This window comes from Acinonyx jubatus, chromosome D3 (assembly GCF_027475565.1).
Source record: "Acinonyx jubatus isolate Ajub_Pintada_27869175 chromosome D3, VMU_Ajub_asm_v1.0, whole genome shotgun sequence".
Lineage (NCBI taxonomy): Eukaryota > Metazoa > Chordata > Mammalia > Carnivora > Felidae > Acinonyx > Acinonyx jubatus.
In genome coordinates, this window is record NC_069392.1 from 84,373,087 (window position 1) to 84,390,079 (window position 16,993).

Genomic DNA, 16,993 nt, shown 5'->3' on the forward strand with positions numbered 1-16,993 from the left:
TCAAAAACATTAAGTTACTATTGGACTTTCTGCTACACTTGCTCTTAAAGCTAGGCCAGGGAGAGGGGCAAGAAATCTATGCAGGATCAGAGATTACTTTATTTGATAATACAAAGGGAAGAGATTTCCCTGTCACATTTATCTTCCTCTTGACCATTCATTTGTTCTGCTACCAAGTACTCCTCTGAACTCTGCTGATATAGCAGATTTTAAAGTGAGGAGAGGGAGAGCTAATTTTTAGTTGGTTAACAAGAGATGTCTCAGAACGGCACTGCTGTTCACATTTGTTGGTAACCAGTTCAGCTTCCGGGCCCCGTCTCCCTCGTCTAATAATACTCTGAATTTCCCAGTAATGTGCTTTGGCCTCACTCCTGGGTCTAGAGGTGAACCCTTGACTTAAACCCTTGATTCCATCTTTTTTGGCCATGTTGCCTGTTTAATGCTGCACAAATAACCAAATCTGTTTGCTCTATCAGAGAAGTAACCTCTTCACCAGGCAGAAACAAGGATTGTGAATTGCCAAGGGTTTTTAGAAACACAAGGGAAATGCCTAAGAGGCTAACACCAATAAAGTGGATCCAATACCACAAAAGGGAATCCAGAAGCAGGTGTATGCCCATACTTAATTCTCGACAAGACATTTAAACCTTTGTGAATAACCCTTGCCTGAAGCTTCATCTCCCCTGGATGGTTCCATTACATGATTCAGTAAGTTTCCCTTCATGTCTAAGCTAATTAGAGTCAGGTTTTCTGAAACATTTCTGTTAAGAATGTTCTCTAGGTAATAAAGTATCTTTCCTATCAAATTAAATAAATGTAGCTAACTGGTATCCTGGATAGGCACTGAGTAGTGGGAAGAAATTATATTAAGATCCATGTACGTAACAGTCACCATAAGTTTTGCTCAGATCCAGGAAAAAGCTTAGATTCTAGTCTTCGGTCTATGAGAGAAGGCTGGGTAGTTGACATAAATATCTTCTCTTGCACAATCCGATGACTGATTGGTAGAGATGGGATTTCTGTAGTTGTTGGTTGCCTAGAAAGACAGACAGAATGTCAATGATTCACTGCATTTCAGCAGCTGACAAAGATACCCAAAACAAATCTCTTAAATCAACCACAATTTAAGTCAAATATCTATTATGATTAACTTCATAAAGCAGTCTCTTCCTTGTACTGAACTTCTATGAGAAATCACATTCTTGACCTGCATGGCTCAGAGTGAAAGGCAACAGGAGACTAATCTAGATCATCATTTGCTATATTTTATAGATTATGAAATACCCGTTTAGACTTAGAGCTCTCTCTCAGTGTCCTAGGCTGTTTTGATAAGAACAATTATTCTCATTTTTATATGGAAATCTAATATAGCATCTCCCATAGTGGACACTCAATAATTTCTGTTGAATCAACGCTTTAATAAACAACACTTTTAAAGTACACAGTGTCATGTCTTGAAAATAAGCAACTAAACGCAATAAAAGAAATTAACAAAATAAAGTGGCATTACTTCCAAAATGATGTTATATAATCATTAATATTCTCTACCCTAATCAAGTCACTTTGACTTGGCAGAAAATATGTAGGCATGGGTAAGAGAGAAATTGAGAGAAAGAGAAGGAAGAGAAGAGCGAGAGGTCTTTTGGTGAGAAGTTTGGAAATTGAAACTGGTTCCAACGGGTGCAAGGAGAAAGCAGAGGGTATGTTGCAGTGCGATTGCTCCTTACATAGCGTGCCTACAGGCCCAAAACAATCAGGCAGGTCTAGCTTCTTCCTCTATCACAATCCAACTTATTATCTAACTTCCTAACCATCGTTCAAAATATCATTACTCTACAGAAGTCTGAACAAGTTGAACACTTAATGCAGGAAGCTGCAAAGCTCTTTCACTCCTCTGAAATTCACAGCAATAAATTTGGCTTTAGGTTGGCTTGAGTGGACATCAGCTAAGGACAAAGGAGGGATTCCTGCAATTGTGTATGACAGAGCACTATTTAATTGCTTGCTAGAGTGGCAGATGACACAAGACAGGACTTCCTCAGTCTTTCCACTTAGTGTCAAAAAGGCGGCCATGAATTATCCAGAAACATTTTTTGTTGTGCAGAGAGTAACTAAGAGGAAAATTTCAACCAATAGATAAATAGGTAACAAAGAAATCTGAAGCACACATATTAGATTGTCAGAAACTTTTCATTACTTGATGTTTTGGCCATGTAGAATTCAATGGCAAATAATTAAATTAAAGAGAAAGGGATGTAATTTCAGATAACACTTGGAGAAATGTTTTAGTGTAAAATTTTGTAAGCAGAATAATATATGTTAAAGAGAATATCTGACAAATAGTGGAGACAATGAACATGAAAATAAGCATCCCTTTTATCTGTAGGGGAAGGTGGAGTGACAATTCTGCAGCCTGTCAGAAATCTGAGCATCCTTCAGTTAATAAATCAATAAAAACCATAATAATGATAATGAAAACCATAGCACTGCATCTTTCTAATGTGCTTCCTACGCCTCAGGTCTTTTACGTGGTATAATGTAATCCTCACAATAACCTTACGATATAAAAATATTATTATGCCCTATGCTAGGTCAGATGGTATCCCCCCAAAGTTTATGCCCTTCCCAGACCTTCATAAATGTGACCTTATTTGGAAGTAGGGTTGTGGAGGGTGTGATTAGTTAAGACAAAGTCATACTGAAGTAAGCTGGGCCCTTAGTCCAATACCACCGATGTCCTTATAAAAAGGGAAGACAGATACGCATGTGCACGCACATGCACTGAAGAATATCATGTGAAGACAGAAGCAGAGATTGAAGTGATGAGTCCATAAGCCAAGGAATGCCGAGGGCTGCCAACAACCACCAGAAACCAGGAGAGAAGCGTGGAACAGACTCTCATCCCCAGAGGGAACAGATCCTGCAGAGACCTCGATTTTGGACTTCAAACCCCCCAAACCGCAAGAGAATAGATTTCTGTTGGTTAAGTAGCCTCCTCCTCTGGGATAATTATGCTGTGGCAGCCTTAGGAAACTAATAGCAGATATTGGTAATGCACAGTGTTGATTCTTATGATATCGCTGTGATTGTACCTTTATTTGTACTGATATAAAACAAACTGTTTCAAAGGGCATTAATAATAGGAAAATAGGTCAGAAAACAAGTGTCTCTTCAAAGGGATGATACTGGAATTACAGGCAAGTCCATGGCCAGGGTACTGAAAGCACAACAAGGTTGTTGACTGCAAAATGGACTGACTCTACAGGACATTTACAATGCGCAAAAGCAGGGGAAATGACAGTTCTGAGAAAACTTACCTTGTTCTGTGCATCCTTATTTCTGTGCTCTTTAAACAGTCCTCTGTTCTGTCTCCTTCTCCTGAAAATACATATTCAATAGAAGCATTGACATATTATACTCCAACACAAGTATTATTGCATACAGTAGAGTATTATACCTTACCTGTAGCCCAGCCCACATGCCCTTATTAATATGTTGAAGCAGCATCTATGGTTGGTTTACACATACCTACTCAAAATTTTCTTGACCCAATTTTTCATTTTTTATCTTCCACAGATGGTGAAGGCATCTAAATGGATATCCAGCCAGTATGCATTAGTAATTAATCTCACTGAGTTTACTAAAGAATGGTTCATAGGGAATTATTACATAAATAGCTCACTGACTTCTCCAAATAATCCTGGGCTTAGAGATTTCCCACAATTAAAAACTTTATTTTAAATGCCAACAGTGTAACTTCTCAGATGCCAGGGATAATCGAGTTAAGCTTTATAGAAACTTCCAGGTGTTTTACTAAGCCTCCTCTATGGATTATTTTATTTAGCTTTCACCAAAAACCCTATATGTAACAGAGTGGGAAATTGAGGCAATTTGAACCAAATCACATGGTTGGTTAGTGGTAGTATTAGAATTCGAATCCACAGGCTTCCCTCATGACTATTAGGCTCTGGTGTTTCTGGAATCGTGTCACTGCACTTCAGTGGGCCATCTGGAGCCATGCCAGTCCATAAACTCTCCACCATTCCAATGAAAACTATAAAAACCTAACTTCAGGAGGAGTCTTTGAAGAGAAAATTCAAGAGAAGAAGAAAAGGAGGCTACTATAATTGAATGCAGTGCCTGAAATTACTCTATCCAACTGTATGAAAATAGTTATTATGGGGAGATGAAGACTATCTTTTTTTTCATGTCCCTAAAGAAAAAATTCTTATCAGACCATAAAGGAGGTGGTTCAGATGCAAACAAGGAGGGATTTTCACCTTTATGCAAAAAGATGAAGTTGTAATGCCTTCATGGAAAGTTTAAAAACCAGCCAAGCTAGTCTCTCTCCAAGGAAAGGTTGTTCAGATGACGGATGTTGTTCTCTCCTAGTCGCTGTGAAATCCTCCTACTGTGTCAATGTAATCACAAACTTATCTTAGTCTGTGTGCATTTGCTTACTTATGAAGTCTCTTTTATACAATTAATTTATTTAATTTTTTGATGTGTAAGTTTATTATGTGAAAGTCATGTTTCCGGGTCTTTCATATAAATCGCTTACTCCTCAAAAGAAACCTGTGATACAGATGCTATTACTACCCTCTTTTTACAAATAAGGGAACAAAGCTATCACCTTGGATATTTTGTTAAATCATGCTTCACAAGGCTTGCTATATCATAATACAGAGTTAATTTTCCCAAAGAGGTCCAAATATATATGTTGTTGACATAAGCCTAGAGTATACGATATCATGAAGGAGAGAAAACACGAAGCTTAGAGTCAGATGGTCTGTGTTTAACTCGTGCTCAGCAATTCACTAATTGTTTGCATCTGTAAAGTTCAGTCCCCTCGTGTGTGAAATAAAGGCAGTAAACACTGTGGTTTGTTCTAGGCTGACCAACCATTCTAGTTGGCTTGACGCTAAAGAATTTCCCCGGGATGAGGGATTTTCAGCGCTGAAACCAGGAGAGTCTCAGGCAAAGCGAAGTAGCCTCTTTGTCGGGAACATCAAAGTGGACAACAAAAGTAAAAACAAGTATCTAACGTTTTGCTCACTGAACATTAAATTTCTTCCTATAAACACAGATGTCGATGTATAGACTATCTTTTGGCTCCTGCCCAGCCTAACCAGTGCTGTGCACGGCCACCAAACACATTCACTTCGTAATGTTACCATTCTGATCTCTAACTGGAAGCAACACAAACTGGGAGCAGAGAGGTGTGGGAAAAGCCCCCGTACCCCCATACACACAGGCTACAAGGTGCCGGGTGCGGGGGGAAGGACTCAGTTTCGTTCAGGCACACTTCGATTTCCTCTGGCTTCTCCCCAGGTCAGCACATCTGGAGTTGCAGGATTATTTGAAACGGTCACTAAGACAGAGTTCTGAAGGCCATTGTTTAAGCCCTTGGGGCACTTTTCAAAACCTTTCCAAGCAACAACCACAGGTACGGGCAACAAGGTAGAAAGAATACATCCGTCTTCCTTTGTGATGTGCGATCATGGTAATGCATTCAAGCCCACTCATCTTTTTATCACATTTGACCAAGTGGGACAATATATTCTACAGTTCAATTTAGCTATTCATGTAAAAGTGATGCATTTTCATGAAGCTAAATCCATCATGTCCAACATCTGTGACCCTCCGGAGATCCATGCTGTCACTCACTCTGTCCTACCATGTGGCCTGTGTTCCCGGATGCTCCTGCTGTCAGAGCGGCCCTCAGCGCATTTTTCATCAACTAGGGTGAAGCACTAGAAAAATCCTCAGTGTCACTGACTTCCTGGGTTCCTTCCCTCAATTTGCTAATTTCTGACCAGGGAAAAAGACTTGAGGGCAGCCCATGAAGGAGAGAAAGGGAAAATGGCAGTTTCATGATTCAATTTAATTAGACAAACACATATTGACCACCCATGATTTGGAAAGATTAGTGCTAACTGCTATCAAACGCTAAGGAATGAACAAAACGCAGTCCCTGTCATTATGAGCAGAAGGGAGGAGAGACACAAAATTGATTAAGCTACAAAGCAGGCTGTGAGGTGCAGCAGAGAAGAATATAATGTGATTCCGCATGGTGACATCATGTCTCTTTGCAGGGAGGGAGAGCCAGAACAGACCTCCCAAAGGAGACATGTGTCCCATGCCCGGAATGATCCACAGGGGTAAGGCCAAACATGGGGAAACAGCATTTTGTTGGCATATCAAATAGAAAGAGCGTCAGGTGCGTTCACATAATGAGACTTGCAGTTTGGAGCGTCTGGGTGACTCAGTCGGTTTAGCATCTGACTCTTGATTTCTGCTCAGGTCGTGATCCCCAGCCCCGAGTTGGGCTCCACGTCGAGCACGGAGCCTATTTAAGATTCTCTCTCCCCCTTCCTCTCTGCCCACCTCCCCCTCACTCACACATGCTCTGTCTCTAAAAATATTTTTTAGGGACGCCTGGGTGGCTCAGTCGGTTAAGCATCTGACTTTGGCTCAGGTCATGATCTTGCAGTCCGTGAGTTTGAGCCCCGCGTCGGGCTCTGTGCTGACAGCTCGGAGCCTGAAGCCTGCTTCACATTCTGTGTCTCCCTCTCTCTCTCTCTCTGTTCCTACCCTGCTCATGCCTCTGTCTCTTTCTCTCTCTCTCAAAAGTAAATAAACATTTAAAAAAATTTTTTTTTATTTTTTTCAAGACTTGCAGTTTTGACAAAATTTGTCAACATCAGGGGTAGTAAGGTAGAAAATATGAAGGAACATTAGGTTGGAGTCCCACTAATTGGATGGGGGTCAGAACAACAGGTACCTCTGATACAGGGTTAGTGACTTTTAAACAGGAAGGACATGATCAATCTAGCTGTTAGAAGAGCAACCAGGAAAAGATGTGTTAGAAAGACAGGACACACCCGGAGCCAGGGAGCAGCCAGAGAGCATTCACTAATATCAAGTGAGCAGTGATACAACCCTCCAAAGAGGTAAGGCCGGGATATGGAGCCGAGACAGAGAAACCTACCTGACATCCTACTAATACACACGCATGTGCAAGCATGTGTGCGTGTGCGTGTGCTTGGTAATATTGCTGGGGTAGAGGAGAAGAGCGGAGATAGATGTATTCCTTCCCTCCCCTAAGAAGAGAACACTTTAGTTGGAACGTAAGAATTAAGAGTAATTCCAACTCAATATGATTACAGCTAAGATTGCAACAAACACATAGACAAGTGAGTTGGTGAATGTAAGATAGCAAGAAAAGGAAGAAAGCGTCAACCAAGAATATCCTAGAAAACCCCCAGGTGTGCTGCAAGACAGTAAAAGGTAGGAAACTTTAGTCGAGGTCAATGGCCAAATACTCTCTCTAAGAGAGTATTCCTCAATAATTTTTCAGGAATAGTATCTACATTGCTCGTTTCAGAGAATTTACAACCATCTAAAACTATGTTGTTTGTTTATTGGAGTGTGCACCCCATCATGTCTTGTTTGCCACTGTCGAAATAGCTGCTTGATGAATGAATACACGAAGGTATCATTGCTGCACAACCTTGTTCCTCCCCTTCTCAGAATCCCTCCTTCTCTTCCTCTCCCCTCTCCATAACACACGCGCGTTCACGCACACACGCAGCACCCCTTGCCCAACAGCCTCTTTTCCTTGCAGGAGGAGTAAGATAGATGGCACAGGAGACTGAGCAGAGGCACCAGGCAATTGCCTCCCCAGGATATGAAGGCTTTGTTAATATGGGAGCAGCTCCTACTAATTCTTAAGTGAACTATTCTAGCTTTCTCCCCTGATATTACCCACAACTACTTCTCCTCCTCTGTGTAAGAAAAATACTTATGTATGTGAGGCCTAAGACAGCTTGGCCAACTACTGGGTTATTAACAGAGAGCCCCTCAGATCAGAATTACTCAGGGGAAACTGGATTCCAGATGGGTTGCAATACTCACCTTCTATGAGAAATGACAATGACGGCGGTCATTAGGATTACAAACAGCAACGATAAAACTGTTCCTCCGGCCACAAAGAGGGTATATTGGTTATCCATTTTACCTAGGACGAAAAAAATATATACAGTAAGAATTAGGAATTCAGCTCAAGTCAGAAAAAAAAGGAAGGTGGGAAAATGAGGAAAGGGTCCATTAATCAAATAGAGTAACAATTCAGAACAAAGAGTCCAATGAAAAAGCAGGATGAGATAAGAGGAAGAGACATTTTTATTTTAGAGTCTCCTAAATATTTCTGGCTCCTCACAGAGTTTTATTAGTTCCTTGTTTCAGCTGAGTTTAGCACCTTAAGAAGAACAAGAATAAATAAGGTGATGGGAATTAAGAGTTACAGACTTTGGGTTATAAAATAAGTAAGTCACAAGGATGAAAAGTACAGTGTATGGAATATAGTTAATAATATTTAATAACTCTCAATGGTGACAGGTGGTAATCAGACTTGTTATGATGACCATTTCCTAAGGTACATAATTATTGAATCACTCTACCATATACCTCAAACTCATGTAATATTGTATGTCAACCATACTTCAATTAAAAATAAAAACTAAAAAAAGAACGAGAATAGAAAGAGTGTATGTTTGAGACAGATATCACTTCAGTCTAATGCGCTCCCAGTCACATACACAAAATCTTCTGTAGAAAAAGAAAACTATCAAAAGAGTACATAAATGAAGATACTTCTTAAGACTGATATATTAAGTACATTCACACGACAGTGTCATTTTATAAGCAGAATTTAAGAAATAATTTCATTCAGTTGGAGTTAATGATAAGAAGTACTCTGAAAAACTATGTTACTCCAGCTCAGGGTTAAGCACAGACAACATGGTCCAGGAACCTGCAGCACTCTTCCTGGCTCTGCTACTCCTCAGCTGTGTGACCTCCAGCCAATTCCTTAACCTTCTGTGTTTGCCTTTCCTCGTTTGTCAAGCCATGACAATGACAACAGTCCTAATCACATCCCAGAACTGTGGTGAGACTCTAATGAGGTCGTATTCAACTAAGCAATAAACCACTAGAGAAACGTCACTCTGGAGCAAGATCTCCAATGAGGTCAGAGAGCCTCTTATCTTTAAAATGTCCTCCTGCCCGTGATACATCTCACCCACTGCCTCCCACAGAGCTCCTTCCCAGGAGAAGAAACCCCATCAATATCTGCTGCTGCCCAGAATGGGAGTGAATCAGAACCCGGGAGCTGTCCTCACTGCCACGTCTCTTTGGGACGGCGCACCTGCCGGTCTCCCTTCTTGCAGGAAGGGGCCGGCTCTGGCAAACAAACAGCACGACTTCCCTCCAACCTTGAAATTAAAGCCCAGTGCTCGACCCGAGACTCCGTGCCATCGGCCATCCTATGCCAACCTGCAAATCATGCTTTTCATTAGATCTTTCCCTCGGATTATTTCTTCCTTCCTGACCCACTATGTAGCTGCAATTTTTTCACGATAGGGGCTCAGAGTCCACATCCACACATTCTTTTGTAAGCTTTCCCGCAAAGAGAAACCAAGTCAACTCATAAATATTATTTTCATTTTTCAAACTTGTTGAAACCATAAGGTGAATAAAAGTAGTAAACTGTGTGAACCTTACATACTTTGCACATACATCCAGTCTAAGAATGGCTTTTGTCCAACTATGATGGAAAGAGGAAAAGCTAAATTTATTCAGAACAAAAATACATTGAACCGCCCTCACGAAAGGAACAATAACATGTTCTCCCCGTCAAATAAATTTTTAAGAGCTTTTTCAGTTCTTGGTACATTATAAAAACCAAATGAACAAAATACCTGAAATTCTTTTGCATTGTAACACAGGACTATAAAGGGATTACATCTGCTGTACCGACATAATTTGAGTATCACAGGTGCTAAGGTTAAATCAAATAGGCAATCACGGTGAGAAAACGAAAGTTATGATTAAAATATTCACGGACAGGATTGTGGGAAAACTGTTTAACCACTTTGACAATGCTATTTAGGGGCGCCTGGGTGGCTCAGTCCGACTTCAGCTCAGGTCATGACCTTGCATTTCGTGACAGGCTCTGCGCTGACAGCTCAGAGTCTGCTTTGGATTCTGTGTCTCCCTCTCTCTCTTCTCCTCTCATGCTTGCTCTCTGTCTCTCACTCTCTCTCTTTGAAAAATAAATAAACATTAAAAAATAAAAAATCTTTAATAAAAAAAGAAAATGCTATTTAGATAGTAAAAAACAAAAGTTACAGTAAAAAAAAAATTGGGGTTGACTACAGTTCCAAATCTTTTCGCATAAACATTAGATGAAAATATAAGTAAATATTATTTAATCTCAGGAATGAGAAATGGCATTTAGATTTATAAAAATAAATAAACATATAGGATTGACCAGGTCAAGTGAAAAATATCTGTATGTTAAAATGACCACAAACAACATGTAAAGGCACACAAAAAGTATCTTTAACACATCCTGGCATTAAGAAAAAGCTATAAGGGTGCCTGGGTGGCTCACTTGGCTGAGCCCCCGACTTCGGCTCAGGTCATGATCTCCCAGTTCTTGGGTTCAAGACCCACGTTGGGCTCTGTGCTGACAGCGCGGAGCCTGGAGCCTGCTTCAGATTCTGTGTCTCCCTCTCTCTCTGCCCCTAAGCCACTCACATTCTGTCTCTGTCTCTCTCAAAAATAAGTAAACATTAAAAAAAAAAAATGAAAAGTTATAGAAGACAATATGAAAGATACAAATAACTAAGAAAAAGCACTAAAAGAACAAGTTTGTGTAAGAGGAAAACTGTGGTCAGATAGAGCATCTCAAGCTCTATTTGGAGGACGGGGAACTACCACAACCTGCATCCAGAAGGAATTCGGTCTGCATGTGTCACGCCCTTTCACTAGGTGCTTACACATCTGATTAATTACTGTATTCTAAAGAAATGCTCTGAAATGTGAACAAAGCGTTCTGTAAAACATTTACAACTGCCAAAAGAAAATCCTCATTTCCCCCAAGTAGACAGAGAGCCAGACCACACAACTGCAGTCCTCAAACTCCCTCTGCATAGGCATCATTTGGGGGCTTGCTAACCCGCAGATGACTGGGCGTCCCCCCTCCAAAACTCTGCCCCAGTGGGTCTGGGTGGGTCCTCGCAGATGCAGCTGTCCTGTGATGCCCGTGTTTCTGATCTGGAGCCCACCCTGTAAAGCTCGGCTACAGACATTCGGATGATGTGTGTGAGAAATTTGAATGAAATGGAAAACTGCTGACTAGGGGTATAAAGTTAAGTAAAATTTCAAAACCATAATTCACAATGATGCATGTTAAACTCTCTCGGCCAAGTGTAGGACTTAGGGGAAAAGGTCTGCAAGGTTACAAATGCCAAAATTTTAGGGGTGCCTGGGTGGCTCAGTCAGTTAAGCGTCCGACTTCAGCTCAGGTCACGATCTCGCGGTCTGTGAGTTCAAGCCCCGCGTCGGGCTCCTGGCTGATGGCTCAGAGCCTGGAGCCTGCTTCTGATTCTGTGTCTCTCTCTCTCTCTCTCTCTGCCCCTCCCCCGTTCATGCTCTGTCTCTCTCTGTCTCAAAAATAAATAAAAAACGTTAAAAAAAATTTTTTTAAGTGATGATCTCCAGGGAGTGGCATTAAAAGCAATTATTTCCTAAAGACAGATATCATATGTTTTCATTCATATGTGGATCTTGAGAAACTTAACAGAAGACCATGGGGGAAGGGAAGGGGAAAAAATATAGTTACAAACAGAGAGGGAGGGAGGCAAACCATAAGAGACACTTAAATACACAGAACAAACTGAGGGTTGTTAACGGGGTGGGGGAAAAGGGGAAATGGGTGATGGGCATTGAGGAGGGCACTTGTTGGGATCAGCACTGGGTGTTGTACATAAGCAATGAACCATGGGAACCTACCCCCAAAACCAAGAGCACACTATACACACTGTATGTTAGCCAACTTGACGATAGCTTATATTTTAAAAAAAGCAATTATTTCTTTAGGCTTTTTGGCATTTTCCAAACTTTCTAAGTGATGTATTGCTTTTATTAAATGGAAAAAAAATAGTAGAAAAATGTAAATGTCTGCATGCTGAAAACAAAATCATCAGACAAATTTTAGTGATGATATTATTTTTAACCTTTTTTTTAAGTTTATTTACTTTGAGAGAGAGAGTGCTGGGAAGGGGCAGAGAGAGAGAGGGAGAGAGAATCCCAACCAGGCCCTCTGCTGTCAGCATAGAGTTCGACACAGGGCTTGAACTCACAGTGAGATCATGACCTGAGCTGAAACCAAGAGTCTGACGCTTAACCAACTGAGCCACCCAGGCACCCCACTGGTGATATTTAAAGTACAAGATGTGGAGAACTTTTTTTGTAGGAGTATATTCAGAATCCTTAGAATTAAGATGGCATTCCTTATTAAACTCCAGTTAAATGAATTAAGTAGAAACCATTGAAAGGTACTAGTCATGTGTTTCACACCATTCAATTATAAATCTAAACTTCAAATGCATCCTTTAATGTGAAATATGTTACCTCCTTTTAACCTCTTCTAGTAGTGCTTGACGTGTTGGAGTCAGATCTGTTTACTCCATCTTTTCACACACAGTATCTCAAGTCATAGTATACACTTGGCATGACAGATGAAATGGTGTGTAAAAAGGGATTTGGTTCCTAAAGGGAAAACATCAACGAGAACAAAACTGTATCTCTACTCACAGCACTGCTGACACTAATTTTCCCTGAGTTGGCACAGACCCCACAGACCCTCACTGCCCCCCACTTCCTGCTTCAGTCTCCAATCACAAGTCCAGGTCTCCCTACTTCTGATGGACCAACCAGCCATAAATCCAAGATTCCCGTGATCCCCTCCTTAGGTTGGACAATTTGCTGTAACAACTCACAGAACTCAGAGAAGCACTTTATTTCCTACTACTGGTTTATTAGAAAAGATGCAACTTAGAGATGGCCAAATGGAAGAGACGAACAAGGCAAGTTAATGGAATACAAATAGAACTTCCATGCCTCTAGGGATGGACCACCCTCCTGTGACCCTGCATGTGTTCGCTAACTCAGAAGCTCTCTGAACCCTGTCATTTAGGGATTTGATGGAGGTTCCACTGGACAGGCATAAGCAATTAAATCATTGATCATTGGTGATTAATCCAACCCCCAGCACCGCTTCACTTTTTCAGGGGGAAAAGGGCTTTAAATTCCAACCCTCCAATCATGTGGCTGATCCCTCTGGCTCCAGCCCTCCATGCCGAAGCTTGTTCTGTGTTTCCAGCCACCAGTAGCCTCATTAACTTGCAAAGGGACACTCATTGCTCTGGAGATTCAAGAAGCTCTTGTGTCAGGAATTGGGGACAGTGACCAAGTGTTATAGCAAAAGATGTTCCTGGTACCCGTATCACTTAGGAAATTAACAAGGGTTTGGGAGTTCTGTGAAAAGAACCAGGGGGCAAAGACCACATTTCTTATTATACCACATACTTGATTGATGGAGCTTATATTGTTTTGGAAGGCCCTGGACAATTAAAAAACACACCAGAATGAAGATTTCCCTGTACGAAACAAGGGTAAGAGCATGGGAGCCAGGTGCAAACTCACTCACGCTCCAGAGATCCAGAGAGGCTGCAGTGTAGAGCCTCCCCGTCTGTAGTCAACCCTGCTTTTTACTTCTTTCCCTGACCCGCTGCTGCGCTAACATGAACACCCAGTACTTGGTACCAGGCCGGTGTAGCCACACGACTTGCTGGGCCCTGAGTGACTAAAAACCAAAACAAAAAGGAAAAGCAATGGGTGTGGATGCTTCAGGGAATCAATCAATAGTTCATAACATTCACTTTTGCCTAAATTCTGCTAATAGATGTTGGGCTGAATAATGTCAGCCCTCAAGCCCCTCTCTTAAAGAAAGAATTATGTGTATTCTCAGCAGCCACTTTTTTGCTGATTTTTTTTTTCATTTTCATCCCAATGCTGTCTTGATTCATAGGAGGACAAAAGTGTCGTGAACCATAAAGCCATTATTTTCCCTCCCATCAAAAAAGATAAATACAGTTAAAACAATTTAAAGCATGTCAGTGAGATATATAAATGAATAATTTACTCCGGGACTGCCACCCTCCAGGCTACGTTCCTGCCAATGACAAGTATTTATGGCTGAGTTATAAACCTTTAGAAAGGCTCATGGCAGAAATGACGCCAGGTCCTTCCCTTAGAGCCAGGCGGCAAGAGCAGGCATTAATGTCTATTCTTTATCTTTTATTACAGTTTGAGGTGGGTTAGGAAGTGAGGAAGCCAAGTGACTCAGAACCTAAATATCTGGACTAAACAACCTGCTAGGAAAAACTCACAGACCCTGAGCCTCTAGCCAGCCTGGGGTAGGTCATGGTAGACACCAGTTAAAGTTATTCTTGCTTTCTGGAGCACCTGGGTGGCTCAGTCGATTAAGCGTCGACTCTTGGTTTCAGCTCTGGTCATGATCTCATGATTCGTGAGTTCAAGCCCCACATTGGCCTCTGTGCTGCCAGCATGGAGCTTGCTTGAGAATCTCTCTCTGCCCCTCCCCCACTCACACACGCATGGGTGTTCTCTCTTCCTCCTTCGCAAAATAAATGAATAAACATTAAAACAAACAAAAAAGTTATTCTGCTTTCTAACCCCATTAAAAAGAAAAGCAAAACTATTAGACTTCATTCTATGTAGACATGAGGATACATCATGGGTGAATTCTCACAGGGTAGATATATGTGAGCTGACACACTATTATAAGGTCAATCCTAATTCGTAATCACCATATAATGTAACTATCCAACTTACATTGATTTGTTGCAAAAACACATCGAGGAAGGAAGACTTGGGGCCTAGTCCTACCTTCTAATTCTTTTGCCTGGAAGACCTCATCATAAGACAATCTCGCAGGCACATTTTTGGCATTTGCAAAGTGATGATAAAATCAACCCAAGGGTGGCTATGGGGCTTCAATAAAACATATAGACGAGCTTTATATATTTAAGTACTACATAATATATAAATTATTAATAATATATTTTGTATATGTCCATTCAAGTTAGGGTTTAAAAAATAACTCACTTGTATTCTTTTCATGTTGAACTAGTCATGTGGAGCAGGATGCTTGCTCCTGCAGCTAGATGCACCTTCCTCGGAAAAGGCAGAGGTAGCATTGATAAACATGTACAAGATAATTATAGCTTTGGAGGACCACTGGATTTAATGGCGGCCCAAAGTTTGTTGAACTTTCCTGTATGGCTGAAATATACATCGAGTGGATACTGATATGGTAATATTATTCCAAGTTTTCAAAGGTCAACTTTCTTTGTGCAAATCAATTTTATACTCTTCGCATTTCAGAAGCCTTCCCCTGTTTTATAGCAGGAAGATCCTAGCGAATAAATTATTTTCAGAGGACTGAAGAACCATGACATCAGCCTCTAATCCTTCTTCTGAGTGAAGAGTAATGACTCTTTGTCAAAATAAAAGCATTATCAGATTTTAACTGAGAGACTTATAGCACATAAAGAAAATCTAAAAAATCAACATAAGAAACAGAAACATAAGAGAACACAAACAGAAATGTAAGAGAATCTAAATCATTGTCCTGGAGCAAATGAACAAGAGAAGCAAGTTTCCAACCCAATGTACAATTTTTGCTATGCTATACTGAGTTTGCCTCTTTTGATGGAAAATAGTTCCCAAATGACTCAAGAACTTAAACTTTTTACATCAGTTGAGATACACATAGTCTAAGATGGGCCGTAAAGTTTACCTACTCGATATAGGATGACTGCATTAGCTCCATTATCTGGTGTCTTTATGTGCATGACGCCATATGTACTGAGGACAATAGCACTCTACAGTGATTGGTGTACGGCAAGGAATCTAAGTCAGCATGTGAGGCATAGGGATGGCGAACATCTTTGGTTTGGGACACTTACTGGGAAAACTTTCATGGCTTACTCTATCATATTAGATGTCTCATCCTTTCACCCAAATGTTTCTTAGTCTTATGTTACGTTTCTTGTATTTCATGAACCTCAATTTTCATGGACACATATTATTTAAAGAAGACTGTGTTGATGTGTCATAAGTCATAATGTCAAGAACTGCACCAATCTTGCTCACTTTCTTAGTGAATTAAGTGTACAGAAAAGAGTTAATGGAGCGGGCCAGAGACCGCTATCCTTAGAAAGGCTTGTGTACAAGGTTGGCCATTGGCTAGTGCGTGGGGACTCAGAGTTTTGGAGGGTTTCTACCATTCCCTGACTGTGGTTAGGGTGGTTTACTGTGTCTGAATTATTTATACAAACAATGTGGCTTATGTCAAACACCTGCTTTTTCTCTCTGGGAAATCAGTTAGTCATTCTGACTTTGCCCCATGTGCCTTTTACTTTTCCTGATCTGGCTCTGCGTTCTTCTGCTGTGGTAACTCAAAGCCATGGCTTCAGAATGCAATCATCAAGGAAGACAGTGCTCTTACCTCCTAATTCTGTGGGAGGGTAGGAGCCTACATTCCACAGACACCTTTCTCCAAGGTGCACAAGTACCTTCTCGTGGACTGGTGTAAGAAGTTCATTTTTCCTTTGGATAAAACCAATTAGCCAACAAAGATGGTCACCCCACTTACCAGGTGAATTTAGGTTGAACTGTGTGTGACAAATGGTGCTGTCAGGTCCTTTTAACTGAGGACTAGTTACTGTTTACCTTGAAAACACATCTGTAATGGGTCGTATCTGTGGGGCCCATGAAAGGTGAGATTTCTGTCTCTGCACTCTCTTGGCAGATTGCCTGAGATGCACATCACAATTCTGGTTTAATGCTTATTTAATAACAAAATTGTTTTCTTTCTCTTCTACCTTTGTTTTCTGGGGAGTGAAGAGATTTTGCTTTTAATTATAATTCCCCAGCACACTGTCGTTATTACTGTTGTTTAACCAAGTGTAACTCTATATTACAGTGTCACTATTATGTGTATCCACAAAGATAGAACAGGAAATTTTTCAAATGCTCTATTGAAATCCAGATAAAC

General features: G+C 40.8%; 1 protein-coding gene across 8 annotated transcripts in view; it reads right to left on the bottom strand.

Annotated features, from left to right (window-relative positions):
- Window positions 1-240: 240 nt before the first annotated feature.
- CD226 (CD226 molecule) overlaps window positions 241-16,993 on the bottom strand; it is a 110,248-nt gene continuing 93,495 nt past the window's right edge. For all 8 annotated transcript variants that reach the window (XM_053205992.1, XM_053205994.1, XM_053205998.1 and 5 more), the window contains 3 exons: window positions 7,918-8,020; window positions 3,318-3,378; window positions 241-1,036 (listed from right to left, as the gene is read on the bottom strand). In XM_053205992.1, the coding sequence (XP_053061967.1) occupies window positions 923-1,036; window positions 3,318-3,378; window positions 7,918-8,020 (278 nt within the window). In that variant the 3' untranslated portion in view covers window positions 241-922. The remainder of the gene's footprint in view (window positions 1,037-3,317; window positions 3,379-7,917; window positions 8,021-16,993) is intronic.